General features: G+C 39.9%; 1 protein-coding gene across 1 annotated transcript; it reads right to left on the reverse strand.

Moving 5' to 3' along the window:
* Positions 1–719: 719 nt before the first annotated feature.
* On the reverse strand, positions 720–15,057 carry VSX1 (visual system homeobox 1). Its single transcript, XM_026684627.2, has 5 exons — positions 14,543–15,057; positions 9,239–9,317; positions 7,043–7,166; positions 5,023–5,203; positions 720–3,054 (listed from the first exon to the last, which is right to left on the reverse strand). The coding sequence occupies exons 1-5, from the start codon at positions 14,943–14,945 to the stop codon at positions 2,789–2,791; spliced, it is 1,053 nt and encodes a 350-aa protein (XP_026540412.2). The 5' UTR covers positions 14,946–15,057; the 3' UTR covers positions 720–2,788.
* Between the last annotated feature and the right edge of the window lie 3,181 nt (positions 15,058–18,238).

The following is an 18,238-nucleotide window of genomic DNA, read 5'->3' on the forward strand; positions in this document are numbered from 1 at the left end:
TTCTGTGGGGCATGTGATTTTTCCTTAAATCTGGATGATTTCCTTAGGATATCCTGTGAAGTGAGTGAGACCAGATGCTATCTTTAAGTGGTGCAAATGGATTTAAGGATTGCTTTTCCTGGGTGTGCTTTTTCTTGAGAGCTTAAATGACCTCTTTGCTAAAGGGTTTCACTTTATGAGCAAGAGTTGGCTGCTGATAGTTATCACTGCATTTTAACTATTTTTATTCCAAAAGGTGCTCTGGTACCCTGCCTGATTTATAACTCCAGCTTGCAGGTATTTTTAATCTAATGATTGGTATTTAGGGCAGCTTTTTGAAAGCAAAAAAGCTTTTTGTATTTTTGTACAGGTAATCCTTGACTTACAACAGTTCATTTAGTGACCATTCAAAATTACAATGGCACTGAAAAAAGTGACTTATGACCATTTTTCACACTTATGACCATTGCAGCATTCCCACTTTCATGAGAGGCCAGGCGAGGAGAAGCGCCCCTTGATGTGAGTGATGTCGAGTTGGCTACGACCACCCAGTCACACAACCACCAAGCCACACCCACCAACTAAGCCATGCCCACAGAACCGGTTGTTAAAAAAATTGAATTCCACCCCTGGTTACAAAATTACAAAAATTTTAATGTATTCTCTTTTCCCCTTCCCTTCGTCTCCTATTTCTATTTTCACTCTTCAAGTATCTTCAAAAATAAACAAACAAAAATAGATGCAGATATCTATGTTTTATAAAAAAGAATTCCTTTCGATGTCCCTAAGCCTCTAAGTAGAACTGGCGGATTGCATTTTAAAATGGCCATCTGGCAGTGCCTTTAGGAGTTGTAAGCACACGCTCCACAGCTAATATACAGTTCCACAAAGCCACAAAAACACTAACATTTATTGTGAATATATAAATAGATGACAAACAAAGCTAGATATCCAAAGTGCTTTTCAGATTTACATATAAAAAGATCAAATGTTGATACTCTTCCATGCAGAATAAGTACAAAATATTTTTCTATGACATCTTATAAAATAACATTTTCATTCCGCATTCTATGGCTTTTTTCTCTATAAATTACAGATTTGTGTTCAATTATGCATAGTGTCATATAATATAAATTGGATTTATTGCATATTTTCCCCCCAATACAGTTTTGTGGTAAGAAACAGAGGGTCATACTTTATTCTGAAAACGTTGTTAAAAAAGATTTAATTTCCTTATTTTTAAAAAATATGTAATGAAATTGTGTAATTGGGGATAAAAGAAATCTATGTTTTTGCAAGCCTTCGGCAATTTGACTATTGGATGTTCTAATGTAAACACCAACATCGCTAACACAAGACCCTCGTAAGACAAGGTGGACAACCTGCAAACATTTATATGTTGTTGTACTTCCATTCTCATAACCCTTAGTGAATAAAGCTGCTGGGCTTGGAATTTAAAAAAGGCCACAATCTGGCAAATAATTGAGTTCCAATCTACGCACATAATTCCATGTAACAAAATGTAGCTCTATCCTGTTAGGGATCAGGAACTGATACAGTATTTATGCCATGAAAGTAAATTTGGTTGTGTGTTTTGTTACGGACCGATATTGTCCTGTCGTTTGTTTAAAGGTGAGTACAGTGTTCTTTGATTTTCAAAGGAAAATTTGAGCTTCTAACAATTATAGCTCTATATTATTCCATAGAGCTTTCAAGGGGGTCAGTGGGTTTCTGATCAGCATTAAATCAGAACAGTATCATCAGCGTACAAGCTTCAGTGCAGATCCGTCAAGCAAAATAGGCTCTTGGTTGCTACTGGCAGATTTTCATCAAGGTTCTTCATTTCCCTTGTTCTGTGTATCATATATATTGTACAGTACATGTGAGACGTCTAACTGAACTAATGAATATTGCTTTTACAATACAATAGAAATAGGCAGACGTAAGGTTTATAGGAACTACTTTACATTTTACAAGAAACCTGAGTTTCTCCAACTGGAGCCTAGTGCAATAGGATACTTGAAATTATAGGATATTTATTACAGTATTGATAAATATTTTCATACAGAGATCTGGTTTTTATCCGGTGTATATTAATGGAGAAGAAAGAAAAAGTAGCTTGTGCTACTGCTAAAACGAACTGAAGCCAGAAATTCCCCTAAATTCACTGCAAATGACTATCAGGATAGATATATCTGAATTTCCAGGCTGGTGGCGAATTCTAAGAATTGTGTTTCCAGCATATCAGGAGGGTACCAGATAATATCAGAAAAGCATTTCGCATTATTATTTGCTTTATCACATAAATACTTCAATTTATCCATCATTATTAAATATCCATACACAGGTAAGGAGAATAATCATGTCTGGGGGAAAAATTCGGATCCTTTTATAATTTTCCACCTTGATTTAATTTAGCAGAAATCTAGTGCACATTGTTTTCATTAATAATTCTATGTACTTGATCGAGTGAGATTTATTGAATGATTGGGTATTTATTGGCCTTTCTACCAAAAATAGAACCAAATGACTTTTGGTGAAAGGTGACTTAGTGAGACATATAAAGAAAAAAAATAGCCAGCTGCATCAAATTATCTTCTTTAAAATACACAGCTTTCAAGTTGTAAAAATAAATTACATCTTGGATATATCCCATCTAGGAAAGTCCCCTTTGCACGTAAAGTGAATGAGTCACTTGAAAAAGACTAATAAATAAGCATAGAGCAATAATACTCATATTTTGCCAGAGCATTGAAGAGGCCGACTTAAGTGTTTGGTTAGCAGTGTGTCTTGTGACCCCTCCTTGTCTTTAGTGTTCAGCATCTTTCATTTTGGTCTGTGGGCCTCCACCAAAACTCAGATTGCTACTCTTCTTTTCCTGTTTTGCCGTACTAGAGAGATCAATTGCAATATCTTCCGAACTGTCCATTGAGATTAATTTATTAGCGGGGTTTCGTTCATATTCTGTCTGCTTAAATTTGAATTCCTCCTCGGGATGTTCAGATTTCCAGATGCCATTTCCTTTTTCTTCATTTTCAGGTTTTCTTGTAATATTTATTGATTTTTTATGCATTCCTAAAAGAAATAAAAATTCAATTTTATTATACAATTATCCTGTTCCCAATAGATCAATGCAATGAGACAGTAACTCAATTCCGGGGCTACCTTATTGTAGTTCTGAGAAACAGGGAAAGAAAAATTCCCTTTTACTCAGTTTTTTTCAAACTCATAAATGGATTGGCACCAACCACACTAGAAGAGACATGAAATTAATGGAGCAGCTTCTGTTTCACATGGGTGAACACTTCTAATTTAGAGTGAAAACTAAAATATCAGTTGTTGTGGGGAAAATAGGAAGAAAGAGTATTATGTATGCTTGCCATCTTGACTTACTTATAAAAGTAAAACAAGTGGAATAAAAAAATCTAATGTATACATACATATAGTTCTGTATATCACTCCATATTTCTATGAAATTATGAAGACCCATTAACGTTTCTCAAACCTGAAAACCACAGATTATATGAATGGTAAGAAATATCAAATTCCACTACTCACACAAATTTAGTCTTCTTATAACAGAAAATGTTATGGCTAGCTATAGGCAGAAAAGAAGAAATGTAAAATATGTGTGAGTATGTATGTCTGCATGTGTTTTGCACAGACATTTTCTTGGGAGTACATGGACAGTGAGTGACTGACATGGACAGATAAGTACACAGTTAAGCACTACAACCATACACATACAGGTAATCCTCAACTTACGACCACAGTACCAACCAGAAAATTCATCATTGAGCAGTAAGGTGGTTAAGTGAGGCATCATGTGACCACACCTGATTTTATAACCTTTTGCAATATAGTTGCTAAGTTAATCACAGTGATTAAGCAAGACATCAGGTGACTGCAACTTGCAAACTTCCAAATCAACACGTTCACTTTGCTTGTCAAAAGCTATCTGGGAAGGTTGTGATGGTGATTACATCACTGTGAGACGCTGTGACTAATGTGAATGCATGATGGTTGCCAAGCACCCGAATCATGATCATGTGACCACAAGGATACTATGACAGTTGTAAGTTTAAGGACCAATTATAAGTCACTTTTTTCAGTGCTGTCCCTGTTTCTAAACAAATGGTCATAAGTCAAAGAGTACTTGTACAGACACAATATAGGATTCTTGTTAAATGGAGACCAGCTACCCTGGTATTAGAAGGCAGATTTAATAACCTCTATCATTATGTTACCAAATGCAACATTTTAAAGGGTCAGTCATTCTACTGCAGGGATGTCAAATTGGTGGCCCACATGCTGGATGAGTTACGGGCAGAGCATGCCCACCCTGGGTCCACAAAGGCAAAAAACATCATGATAGATCAAGTAATACGATCAGGTTTGACACCTGTGTTCTACTGCTAGTGATCAACTGTGAGTAAACGAAGGAAAAGGATACTTTCAATAGGAAATAGTAGTACTTAGTCATTTTTTATTTAGTCAGATATTAACCACCTATACCAGTGGTGGCTAACCTTTTTGGGCTCCTGTGCCAAAAATTGTGTGTGCACTGGCGCTCGCACACTCGCATTTGTGTGCCAACACCCAGATGGCAATGCGTACCCCCCATGCCCCCTGTGCATGCATGCGCAATCCCCCCCGCTGCCCCCTTACCTGCACTGCACCTTCCAGCTGATTTTCAGCCCATTTGAGGCCTTTTTTGGCCTCCCAGAGGCCTGAGGAAAGCTTCTGCTAGCTTTGCAGGCAAAAATATGGGCCCATTTTGTCACTTTCGGTATTTCCGGAAATGCAGGAAGTGACAAAATGGGCCTATTTTTTGGCCTGCAAAGGCTTTCCTCAAGCCTCTGGGAGCCGAAAAATGCCTCAAACAAGCCGAAAATCAGCTGTGAGGCGCGCGCATGCATAGTGAGGTAAGTTTGCCTGCAGCTCATGTGCCGGCACAAATGGCTCTGCGTGCCACCTGTGGCATGTGTGCCATAGGTTCGCCATCACGGACCTATACATTAACAATGCTATAGACACACTTACCCAACAGCCAAGGGGCACAGGAACCAACCATTCCACTTTTAGCAGAATTGATAATTGATTCTGGAAGTGGGATGGAGTGCCTCACCATGGCACCATAGAGACCATATTCGGCCATCACACTACTGCGGCCCCAACATTTCTCACGCTTCCGCCACTTGGCTCTTCGGTTCTGAAACCAAACCTTTCAAAAGTAGAACCAGAAGCACACATTTAACAACAATATATGTGTGTCCATGTGCATGAATGGGATTGAAAGGAGAGGAGAAAACAGTACATTAAATAAACATGGCAGGTGAACAACATTTATTGATCACTTGGTCAGCATAAATAAAACAAAGGGGCTTTAAAAGTTTTTTGTCAAATCAACAATTGCCTAATTCATTCCCATAGGAATCACAATATTTTCCTCATCCTTTCATTGGTTTTTATGTGAGGATGTTGCTTGGAAAAGTCAACTAATAGACTGATTTCTACTTGCTTTGCTATTGATATACTAAGCCCTAATGCTTATTTTTCATTAGACTTGTCCCAAAAGTACTTTTCAAAAGGCAGAAGGACTTTGTTGTTTTTTTGCCTTGAAAATGTTTTGCTTCTCATCTAAGAATCTTCTTCAGTTCGGAGAATTGAAAACTCTTAGATGAGAAGTGAAATGTCTTCAAGGAAAAAAAAAACCCAAGAAAGTCCAGTTGCATTTTGAAAAACATCTTGGGACAACCATGACCTGGAGGACTGAGAATTTTCTCAGACACTTTCATTAGACTTCTTTTTCTAAAAAGTTAATCCTGCTGGACAATGAATGCATAGTGTCCATGTTCTATACAGGACTGGATAACATTTTTCAGGCTAACAAAACCATGCAGCTTTTGAAGGTATGAGCAAAACAGCAATCCAAAAAGTGGGTGACAGTGACAAAAACTATTTAGTTTAATTATTTGTAATTTAATTCAACATAATTGATGGAGAATGCCTCCCCCAATGCATTTAATACTTTCTCCATTTTGGCCAATTTTGAGGTAGGCACACAGTTTTGGAGGGTAGGGGTAGATCTTTGTTTTGTACCGAACAATAATTAGCCGTGTGTACATAAAGAATGTTTGGCATCTCTTTTCAAATCAGGATTCAGATAAGAAAGTTTAAAAGAACAGTTATATTCTAGGATTTCATTATGATATCATATTAATATTTAACTTTTTTTTTAACCTTAACCATGAACAACCAATTTTGGAGAATTCACTGGGCCTCTTCCTCTGTAAATATATCAAAAAGCAGCCAAACATTCTCTATTTCCAAAGATTAGAACCACACACCTGTTTGTATTTTGTCATTTTTCAAGTCAACCCTGAGATAAAGGATTGACTTGAAAACCCTGGGAGAAAGTATGTTATAGATTGCATCTAATGTCTGACCGATGTTTTTCTGTTGATCTAAAAAGCTTCCTCAGTCTGATTGTACTCATCTTGAATAACAGTCAAATGACCAATAGATTATTTATCCTAGCCTTCTATCCTGTGGCAGATTTGCTAAGATAGCATGATTTCTTAGATACTTTCATCTCGCCTCCCCTTAACTCATAAATGTCAATTTCAAATGGTTCTCAATTGAATTCTCCCCAAGCAGGGGAGAATTATTATTTTAGTATTATTTTTAATAAGATTCTAGATGTGACTTGCAATAGCAGCTACCATAGAGCAGCCCTTCTCCTGGAATGTCTGCATGATACCATTTAAAAAATCAAGATGGCAGTCATGATGATTCATTCAAATCCTTGTGTCACACATGTGACACACACAAAAACAGAGCATTGATCGCACGGTCATAGCTACTGTCTGCTATTTTGACCATACCTTATGGACCCCTCTGCCCTTCTCCCTGAAAAGTTTTCAAGCCCTGAAAATGCTTCAATGTTTTCTGTAAAACTGTCTTGCAAACTTCAAACTTAGGTAGGTCTAGAAGAGTTTGGGCCCTGCATTCGTCAATTGTATTAAACAAATCCAGTGACACTAGACACAAAACAACCTACCTGTATTCTGTCCTCAGGCAGTTCAGTTTTCATAGCTAACATTTCTCTGGAATATACATCAGGGTAATGAGCTTCATTAAAAGCCTTTTCCAGTTCTTCCAGCTGATGGGCAGTAAACACAGTTCTATGAGGACAGAAATAAATACCGTCCAGATTAGATTGCCCATGGGGCATCTTAAATGAGGAATATGCTCCTGTAGAACCAGACATATAAAGTAAATGTTGTATTTAATCTAGTGCTTGTTGAGCTTGATTGTTTTCTTGCAGATGTTTCATTACCAAACAAGGTAATAGCAGCAGTACTATAGTAGGGAGCAAAAACTTTTTTAAAAAAGTCCTCCCTAATCACCACCAACTGGACTTGACCACAGAGAAAGGTGGTGATCCAGCACAACATTGTTCCACATATTCTTCTGAGTGCCCCTCAGTGTTGAGCACCATGTGCTCCATTGAGCCAATCCAGAAGGATACCATGTTTGATGATATCAAAAGCTGGCAAGAGTCCAAGTAGGGCAAGAACTGATGGAGAACCCCTTCCCACCGACACCAAAGATCATCCAAAAGCATGACCAATACTGTTTCAGTGTTATACACAAAAATTTGAATGCTGACGGAAAAGGTTCAGATAATCTGGTTCATCCACATCCTCTGAAGTTGTTGCATAACCATCTTCTCAATCTCCTTCCCCAAACAGGGGAAGTTAGATGCTAGACTAAAATTGTTCACTCTGGTGGGGTTAAATGATGGCTTCCTATGAAGGGGCAAACCAAATCTTTAAGAGATAAAGAAAGCCCTCACTCAAAGAAGAGTTAGCCACTGCTGGAACCCAGTCACACAACTTTAACAAGCCAGTAAGGGCATGGATCTAAAGAACAGACGGGTAAGCACACAGTTTTAAGGACCTTGTCCACTTCCTCAAGTCCAACGGGTTCAAACTGTTCCCAGATAACTGGGCAAGATTCCTCTCCAGGTGTGTCCTGTGAACCTGTAACAAGGCTGATGTCCAACTGTGAGCAAATCTAAGTGACTTTCTCCAGATGACTCTGAATAAATTCTTTGCATATCCCTGCAAGAGGTCCTCTAAGTCTTCTTTACCCAAGATGGCTCTTATTACTCGAAAAGGGCTGCAGGGCAGCTATCTGCAGATGTAATAAGGGCAAAGTACTGATGCTTCACCACCACCACCCCTTAATGCCACAAAGTAGGACTTAATCATGGTTCTATACAGCTTCAGATGGATCATGCAGCAGATCAACAGGAACAATCCCCAGCTCCCTCTGAAACCTATCCAGGTCCATCAGTAATGGGACAGACCAATCTAATGGGTTCCGCTTCCCTGCAGTAGCACTAGAAAATCACATGGAAATTAGGGTCTGATCTGACCATGACAAAGACGACACCATGAGCTCCCCCAATTTCAGTTCACAAAGCCACTGCTCTGATAGGAACATCAGATCTGGTGTATGACTCTTGTTCCATGTTGGGTTCCAGATGATCTGGGATAAGCCCCTGGCCATCTTGGTGACCATGAATTCCAGAGCTATCCCAGACCCAGAAATGAAGTCAATTTGCTTAGGCAGGGAGGTTGCTGTACAGCAGAGAGATTGGTGAATCCCTAGAGCCCAATTTAATGAACAGGGTCTCACATCCAGTGACCTGTGATCCAGCACTCTTTAAAGCTATAATATTCCCAGATGATAATCATCACAGCCCCACCCCTACCCTAGAGCTTTGGCTAATGCCAAACCCAAAACCCAGCTGGGCATATCTCCAAATGGATTGCCCATCTTTTGGACCCTACAGTTTTGGTAATACAAGCCAGGTTGGCCCTCTTATCAATGATTAAATCACTATGTGGGACTTCTTACCAACTGACCTGGCATTTAAAAACAACAACCAAAAGCCAGGGCCACTGAAGGCCTGCTGATAGGGTACCAGGATTGAGACCACGAAATGAGCTGGAATGTGAAACTGGTATAAGGCAATTGTCTTGCATTCCCATCATATCTCCCGCTGTCTTTCACATTCATAATTCTATTGCATACTTCCACACATACATCCCAAAAGGCAATGTAATCATATATTACAAAGCCATTGTAACAATTTTTGGAATATTAATGCAACATATCCTAATGCTAATACAGAAGATATTGCGGCTGTGCTCCAAATATATTCAGCATGAGTTACTTTTTCTACCTGTGACGTCGTTTCTTTCTCTTGATCTGAGAGTCAGATGCCTTCAGGTTGTTTTTGTCTCCTGATAAACTGTCTTCATCTGTTGAACATATTGATGGATAGCAGGGGGGAGGAAGGGGCAGGAGAGAAGAGATGTGTCAAATCTTTTTTCACTGTAAGCATTGTTCCATACAGTACAGTAGGATTGTTTTATATGTTTTTGTTTTCCTTCTATAGCACTACTTTAAAATATTTATCAGTTTTCTTTTTTCTTAGAAAAATGAATCAGGATTACAATTAAATTTTTAAGTTTTTTAAAAAGTCACAGTTTTTTTAAAAAAATCTACAATAACAGCATTCAACAGTCAAACCAGAAAAATAAATAACCATACAAACATACTAATAACTCTTCATCAATTCCTGATGTAGCAATAATCAAGAAACAAAGTACATCTTGGACAGCAACCAGGATTGGCAAGTAGCCAGCACTGATTAAACCAATTCTTCCTATTGTTAGGAATATAGATGAGCCAACTCTAGCCATGTACATGCTTAGGAAAAAGAAATGGGTAGGACTGTGTATTTCAACCCCATAACTTTAAGACGTATAGACTTCAACTTCCCAAATTTCCCAGCCAGCATGTAGGGAGTAAGAAGTACTGGCAGAAACTCTGGCTGTTCAGCATCAGGAGAACAGCTAGAATAAATGAGCCAATTTCTGCTAGTATAGGAGCTAGTATAGGAGTCTACCAAACCAACCAGTCTACCAAAAGATCAAGAAAAAGGAAAGGAAAATAGATGAGCCATGATGATCCCACCAAGATCCTTCCCCAAGCACAGCAAGGATGTCATCTTTTGCTTTTCTATATTAATGAAAGAATGAAAATAATCGAAATCAGAGATGATATGAAAATGATCACACCCTTTAATGCAACTATTTCAAACCACATGAATTCCCTCTAATCCTTAACTGGTTTCTCTTCAATATATGCCTACTGGTTTTACCAAACCAAAGAAAAAGATCTGTCTCTAATGCAGTATTTTCAAAACACCATAGTATTTTAGTACTCTCTTTTCTTCACATATACACCCTTTAATTTCTCTGTGATATCCTATTTTTTTCAGGGGTGAGTTCCATAACAGTGGAATTTGAATTTGTTTGAAATTTCCTAAATATATGGCATACCACTCCTCCATTCCTCCAGAAGAACCAACATGCCTATTGTAGATGTATGACAGGGAACGTGGGAAGAGAGAATGCATGAGGCAAATAATATAATTTCCAAATTCTGATGTAAATATTTAATATCTATAAGACTAATTATCAAAGTACAGGGAAAAATATATAAATCAACGTATATCCATTGTCCCCTGCAGGAATGCTCCTATCTTATTCATCCCATTGATTCTTTTAAATTAAATATTTTCACATATCTCCATATCCAAAAGTCTTTCATAAAAACAGTCTCCTTAGGATTGCCCTTTGATGAACTTGTGTAAATATATTCACACCACCCATATGGAAAATATGTATATATATGTTCTCTTACATGTAAATATATTGCTGTTCAGAAACTTTTGAAGCTTGCTACATAACATGTAATGTGGGAGATCAAAGCTAAATAGATTGAGGATGAGATAAGGCTATCAATGGCTAATGAATATAACAGCTATATCTTACTCTCAATATCAGAGAAAGTATTTTTATATTAACTACTTTGAATTGGCAGTACAGAAATGTGGAGCACAAATCAAACAAATAATAATAAACTGTTTCTGAACACCAGCTGCTGGGAAACAATAGCAGGAAGAAGTCACTGGGCTCATGTCCTGCTTATGGACGTTCCATAGATATTTATGGAACACTGGGTTATTTAGATCTTTGGTCTATCTTATGTTCTTCAGAGTAGCTGTTTATATCAGTCAGGCAGTTCTTTATTCAAATTGATTTTAGACTCAATCTAATTTTCAATACTAAGCCCTGAAATTTGTGAAGTAGAAAGAGAGAGGGACAGAGTCTTTGAACATGTAGTTTTTCACTGTCCAAATCATAAACAACTCCTTGTGTATTTTTATTGTCAGGAATTGACTTCCTTGTCAAAAGGCACTTGTAATGGAAATGAACTCTAGATTACGTATAAAGTTGACCACCTACAGGCATGTGAGATCATATGAAGTGGATTAAGAATGATAGTGCAGAGATTGGTGGAGCAAGTCATTAATTTCTCAACACACACTCATATGCACAGAAGTTTAAGTTTATCTCACAAATATTCTTCTAGAAAGAAGCCTGTAAACTTTGTGCAGGTTTTCCTGATTACACAGATCCAATTGAACTCAATGGACATTGCTTCCAAACTGACCAAACAGGATTGTTTTATTAATTTCAAAATGGTAGAGGTTGACTATTATCACTCAAGAGCAAAGGAAGGTCATTCCCCTTGCCTCAGACTGTTTATCACCTTTATTGCCTTTAAGTCCTACACACTTCAGAAGAAGAATATCTCCATGTTTTTAGATAGCACCAATGGGGGGAAAAGACACTTAGAGTTACATTTATTAGATGCAAGAAGCACCACCTTGTAATCCTTGTTCAAACTACCAAGATCATCATCCGGCTATGGAAAAGGCCATGTTTCTTGGCCTAAAGCACAGGATACGAATTATAAATCTAAAATGCTTCTTTTAAGTCTTTTTTCTGCTTACAGATTAACATGATACAATCATATCCAGTCAACACATTTACCTTGTCTCCGGCTATGAGTGAAACAGATTTAAATTGTTACTAGACGTACCCATTTGTAAGTACTATTTTTCTTCGAACACTGTACCAGCACAGCTTCAGTGTGTGTGTAGTGCTTTGAGATGAACTGACTTATCGTAGGTGTAACAAAATGTATACTTTGGAAATACTGAAAATTATGGTGATGATCTTTCCTCTGTATGGTAGCTATTTTTTCCCTGGGTCTTTCTTCCTCCTTTATTAGCTGTTTGTTTACTGAAATCCTTTTATACCAATTACTGCCTTCATTCCATATTTTTATATACTGTAGCTCAATTTTGCCTCAGACTAGAGAACTCTTTTATTTGGGGAAGAACAGGGGATGTTTTTAAGCTCTCTGTTTTAACAGTATTCTGAAATACATCTTTATCTTAAGATGCAGCAAACCCACTTTTCTACATTTCAGTGTCCTCAAAATAATGAGTGTTGCACTGAATTTGTGTTATTTGTTTTCTGGTTTCCTATATCTGTCAGTTTCAATCTCTTCCCCTCTTCCCATGAAGTAATGGAGCTGCTTATTCAGCAGCTTGTCAATTTTTGTTATCCGGTAGACCAGACCTAGTTGCAAAACAGGACAAGGTCTGTCTTCTTCCTCCTTGGGTAATTTTTGCTCTGTTGTCTTCCCATATGTTTCTTCATTTTGCATTATTTTCAGCTGGGAAATGCCCAAAGGGGGTATGGAAAGAAAGGCTAGAGAAGTTGATGTACACTTTTGAAGTCAGACCCCCTCCAATCTTGCTGTAGTAATCTGTTTTTTTTCCCCTGTTTGTTGTAAGGTGAAAATTGATCACTTTGCCTGACACATCATATCATCTTGCCTGACACTCAGTCACAAATTTGTTGCATATTATCATGGGATAATATGCAACAGAAGCAGGACAGGAATCAGCAAGGGGGATGGCAAATTTTACTCCAGCATTACTTTACAATACAGGTAGATGTCAGGTTACAATGGCAGTTGGGACTGGAATATAATGCAGTTACAAAGCATGATGTCATATGACTGCACCACTGAATAGCACCAATTCTACTCAGGTGTCTTCATATCCCAGGTGTCTTTGCATCCCCACAACTGGGTTGTTATGCAGGAAGAAGTAGAAATAGCAGGCAAGCAGGTTGGTGGGTGAAAGTGATAGGTGAGCACTAGCTCTCTTGCATCCACCTACAGCAGGGAGGCAGGTGCTGTAGGTGGATGCAAGAGAGCATGTACAGCTGCCATGGGCAGGTGTGCTATGGGCAGGCTCTAGAGAGCAAAGGTAGATACTACAGGTGAAGAAGGGGGTGCGGCAGACAGGCATTCCGGGGTCAACAGTCATAAATGTGGGCTGGCCTGAATTTGGATCACATGATTTTAGGGGTGCTGTGATGGCTAGCACTTTGAGGGTTGGTTGTAAGTCCATCTTTCAGTCCCATTATATAACTCTGAACAGCCATTTAAAGAGTGGACATAACTGAAGAAATATCTACAATTATTCTCTCCCGTCCTCCCATTCTGACATAGTCCTAGGATAATATCAAAAAATCAATTGGGTTTTGTCACTTTAGTGGCGAGGTATTTGGCAGTGACAGAAAACAAAAGCAACAGAGGAAGGTAATGGCAGGTTTGTTTGTTTGTTTGTTTGGCTGATTCAAGAATAGGTCAATAAAATTTTACCAGTGGGGAAAGGTCTGAAATAGAAGGGCAGAGTTCAGAGAAGCTGGCCACACTTTTATGAGCCCAGCAGGTATTATTAACAGGCCTACAATCCAAGGGAATCAACAGGGACTCTGTGCCACCATCTCAGATATGCAGCAAGTAGCAAGCAGCTTGCATTTCATAATTCATACTGCTTTTAAAGACACACTTTGTTTAGGCATTTTAAAAGCACCCCTTTTACATGAGAGATACATCCATTTATTGTGGAATTTGTGAATTAAGCTTCCATGTGCATTAAATACTGAAAAGGTTTTTTTTTCCAGCAGTAGCAGCAAAGGACTCTATCTAAAAAGTATGGAAGATGTACAGTATTCTTCCTGAGAATATCCATGTTTGTTTGCCAGAGCCTAAGTGGGCACATGTATGTATTCTTTTGCCTCACACATACATGTATTTGTGCTATGGATTTGTTTGGCCTTTATGGTGCCATAAAATAGAGTTTCTAGATGTAATTTTGGACTGTAGTGATGTGGTATCCAAATTTACACCTTGCCTTGCAGCACTTTAAAAGCTAATCAATACATTGAGCCTTTCTCATCCGATACCAGGGAAACTGGCCCCAAGCTGTCAACCGCAAAGCTTGCTAGACGGGGCTGGAAATAAAGAACAGCAGATCCTCAGGGCGTGATTGGATCCCGCAGGGTTTCTTCCCAACCCGCGGTGTGGGGAGGAGAAACCGCTTCTCTCCAGCTACTGTGAGACCTCTGTCCCCAACAGGTCCCTCCGAAGGTGTTGGTGGTCCCAGCCGAAATATACGGCGCCTGGTTGGGGAATGAGGGCTGCAAAGTTGCTCGGCAAGTGGCTTCCTCCGCCAGCGTGAGACCCAAGTCAGGGCGGAATCGCTTACCGGAGACGGTCAACTTGGGCTTCTCGGCTTCCGGCCCGTACCGGGGATGCTGATGCTGGTGCTCCGAGCGAGGCTGGAGAAAGGGGAGGTGCGCCGGCAGGAGACGAGGCGCCCCGGCGGGCTGCTGGGTGGCAAAGCCGCACAGGAAGCCCAAGCCCAGCGGCAAGGGAGCGCCTCCGCCTCCTCGCCCGGCAGCTGGCCCGCTGCCTTCGCAGCTGGAGCCCGCCGGCGGCTGCAGCTCCGCCTCCAAGCCCAGGAGATCGGTGATGGCGAAGCCCTTGGAGCGCAAGCCGCCGGTCCCGGCCGGGCTCCCCAAGCGCGCCTTCTCGTGGCCATAGGCGCTGCTGGGCGCCAGCGCGTTTCCCTTGGCTTTGCCCTCCGAGAGCTCCTCGCGGCCCGTCATGCTGCCGCCGCCGGTTGGGAAGGGGGAAAAGGCTCTCGGGCCGGAGCTTTATATCCCGCGCCCATCGGCGCCTGGATCCAATCAGAGGGGAAATGTGGGGAGCGACGGCGAAAGGCGGGGGGAGCCGGCGCGCGGGGCAGCAACTGGTTCCCAATCCCGGATAATTAATTGCCACCTATTTGCCCGCAATCCGCTCACCCTTTTCGCCCCGCCCTGCCCTTCTTGCTGCCAGGAGAGATTTCACTCCGCGTCGGAGCCGCTCTGAGCAAGGGCCCTCTGGGCTTTCATTGGGGCCGGCGGCGGGGTCTTCTTCTTCTCCCTCGCTTCGGCGTTGTGGGAAGGCGGGCAGAGCTCGCAGCCGTCCCCAACGCGGAGTGCAGGGGCTGTCAATGCCAACGATTACCCCTTCTTAGCAGCCCTGGACAGATTCACCCTGCTGAATAGATTCCTTTCTCGACCCTTCCTGCATAAAGAACAGCACGTTTCTGCACCGGAAAAGTATAAAAAAGTTTTGGGCTTCCCGATATCACACTTTGCCTCCAGAAGGATTACTATGTCCTCTCACAGCTTTCTTATTTCTGTTTTTAATGGCATTCACTTTTCACTTTGGCTTCCTCAAAGTGAATTCAATGACCCTACAGTGAAAATTGCCCTCAACATATCTGGGGAACCTCTCATGCTGAGGTTTAACACAGGACATCCCAAGGCATAATAAGGCTCTGAGATTAATAAAGGTTACACCATCCAATCAACACCAAATATATAGCTTTCTGAAAGAAAACCTATCTAACAATTTTCTTAATCTAGATCTCCCGCTTTTTGGACTGCAGATTCCCTCACCCCTGACCACTGGTACGCTGGCTGGCATTGAAGGGAAATAGTCACAAAACTAGTTTTGAAGAAGACCATCCTAGCATCATCTTAGGCTAAACAGTGGGGATAGGAACAAATCTCTGGTTGGACTTGTACAATATATGAACTCAAAACCAAAGCAGGTGTGTTATGGGTATGTTTGCACAACATACTTGGTTTAGTCAGTTTGGTCCAGTGTATTGAGTGAACCCAGAAATGTGTGAAAAGTTTAGCAACAGTTGGCAGCAGCATACATTGGTGGTATCCAAATGTTAGGCAGATGAGACCACATGATCAAACCCTGATCCTTTTTAAAGGATCTCTCAAACATTTAAAAGGGTTGGGATTTCAAACATGGCCAAACCTGCCCTATTACTTCTTCATGATTCCTTTTCAAATTACACTCACAAAAAGGAAAACATTCTAACCCAAAGTACCCTGTATGTTAGACAAAGCATTTTTTCTTAATCAGAATCTGTAGTATGAGCCATATAACGAGTCCTCCAATGAAATGAAATAGATACAGAACAGCTGACTATGCAAGATAGGCTGTTACCAAAGTCATATTGAAATGGTGATTGCTATTCCTTGTACACAGCTTAGAGTCAATGCAGGCTTGGTAACTTGGTAATTCAACTCACTTCCCAAACTGATTGTTGTAGCATTATACCCACTGCTATTTGCTCATTTATTGGGCAAGAGGAATAGATATCCTGGTTCCTTATCAGAGCCCCTTGTTTCATAAGGTATCAGACAGAAAAAAGGAGTTGAACAAGGATGCCAAAATAGTGATTCTAGATCCCCACAGTGTGAGCTGCCAACTCTAACTGTAGAGAGCTAAGATTCATCTGCAAATTCTATTTATCCAAGTCAGCACAGCAAAAAATAGGCAATTCAGAAAGTCATCCCAAAGGAGGTTGTTTCATACTAAGCAAGGCTTGTCAGTGATAGCCCATGCAACAGGTTGGCAGTCAAGGAGGGGAAAGAGAGAGTTTTTGGATATAGGAACAGCTAAGCAGGTTCTTCAGGACCTTGGACAGTCCCATGAAAAAGGTAGCATGTCTCAGTCTGGTCCTTTGCCATGCTTTATGTAGCCCAACATCTATGTCCTTTCCCACTTTGGTAGAAAATTAAAAGATCTTTCAATAGACAGCAGTTTAAATGGACAGTCAGGAGTCATGCAATCTCTTCCCTGCCATGCCCACCTACAGTGGTGAGTGTGACCTGAATGTTCCCTCCATGTGGTTTAGTTAAGGAACTGCAAGATCTCCTTTTCCTAAGGGACTGTGGGTGGCTGTGTTTTTAATGGGCATTCCTACTCTTCCTTTTAACACATCACACAAACTTCTATGTCTAGTAGAACTTCCACATTATCCATTCCTTTCCAATTCACTTGTATGAAATGCTCATGCTTATTTTATTTTGGGAAGATTTAAAAGTACATAATTAATAGAATACTAAATTCAGTCAAACATCAAAGAACAGCATCCACGAAAACCTGGGGCTATGCTCTTTTTTTAATCCCTGGAATTTTCAGTGAGGCATAGATTACTAGAAAAATGGCACACATCTAACAAAAGCTATTTGCAATATTTAACCTGTTCAAGCTGTTCAGTGTGCCCTACTTTTCCTTTTATTTCTTTTTTTCTCTTCTCTTTTTCTTTTCTTCTATGATGGATAACATCTATGTGCAAAATGATTCCTGTCTTCAGGTAACTACAAGTTATTTATGTCGTTCTAGTACACAGAGTGAAATACCAAAAAAAAAAAAAAAACACCCAACCCTTGATTCTTATTGGTAGAAGACTTGGGGACATGGAAAAACTAAAGCACAGAAGGAAAAGATTTTTGTCTTACACATTAATCTCCAAAATGAGAAATAATATATGGTATTATTTGCCACCCCCTACATTCTTCACAGTCAATGAAGATGGAATTAGTTTTCTAGTAAGCAGTCTTGTTTAATTGATGATCAATCATTTCATTATATTCCACAAGGATCTTGTACAGGGGAAGTAACTTGCTTAGCTGTGCTGTTTGTTCTCCTTTTCTTTCCCTGCAGCACTACCTGTGTTATTTACACAAGTAATCTGGATTCAACTTTCTTCCTGGTTCAAAATTAAATGGAAAATTTACATTACTTTACATATAAATTAATTCTCTTCTTTTTATCTACATTAAAGACAGAAATCTCAAGTACAAGCGGAACACGCCAGACCAAAAGGATTGTTTATTTTTTACAAACAGAACATCCTTGTTCCTCATGGAGCAGCTTTTGCTTTGGGCTGCCTAAGAAAATGAACTTGCCAGCTCTTCAGTTCATCTTGGAGACATGTTGATATCAGCCCCGAAGCTGCAATTCCCCGTCAAAGTTATTCTTAGCCCTCATGGAATCCATTAATACTAAAATCTGATTGAACTCAAATGTCTTATCACACAAA

The sequence above is a fragment of the Notechis scutatus genome, chromosome 1 (assembly GCF_049901735.1).
Source record: "Notechis scutatus isolate UNSWTSFEM ecotype Mainland chromosome 1, rNotScu1.2, whole genome shotgun sequence".
NCBI lineage: Eukaryota > Metazoa > Chordata > Lepidosauria > Squamata > Elapidae > Notechis > Notechis scutatus.

What these genes read in the sequence shown, in the direction of transcription:
- VSX1 (XM_026684627.2), bottom strand. Translation starts at nt 14,945, where the DNA reads ATGACGGGCCGCGAGGAGCTCTCGGAGGGCAAAGCCAAGGGAAACGCG. An exon ending in TGCCTGAGGACAGAATACAG is followed by an intron (nt 5,204 to 7,042) that starts GTAGGTTGTTTT and finishes TACTTTTGAAAG; the next exon opens with GTTTGGTTTCAGAACCGAAG. An exon ending in CTGTGCCCCTTGGCTGTTGG is followed by an intron (nt 3,055 to 5,022) that starts GTAAGTGTGTCT and finishes TATTTCTTTTAG; the next exon opens with GAATGCATAAAAAATCAATA.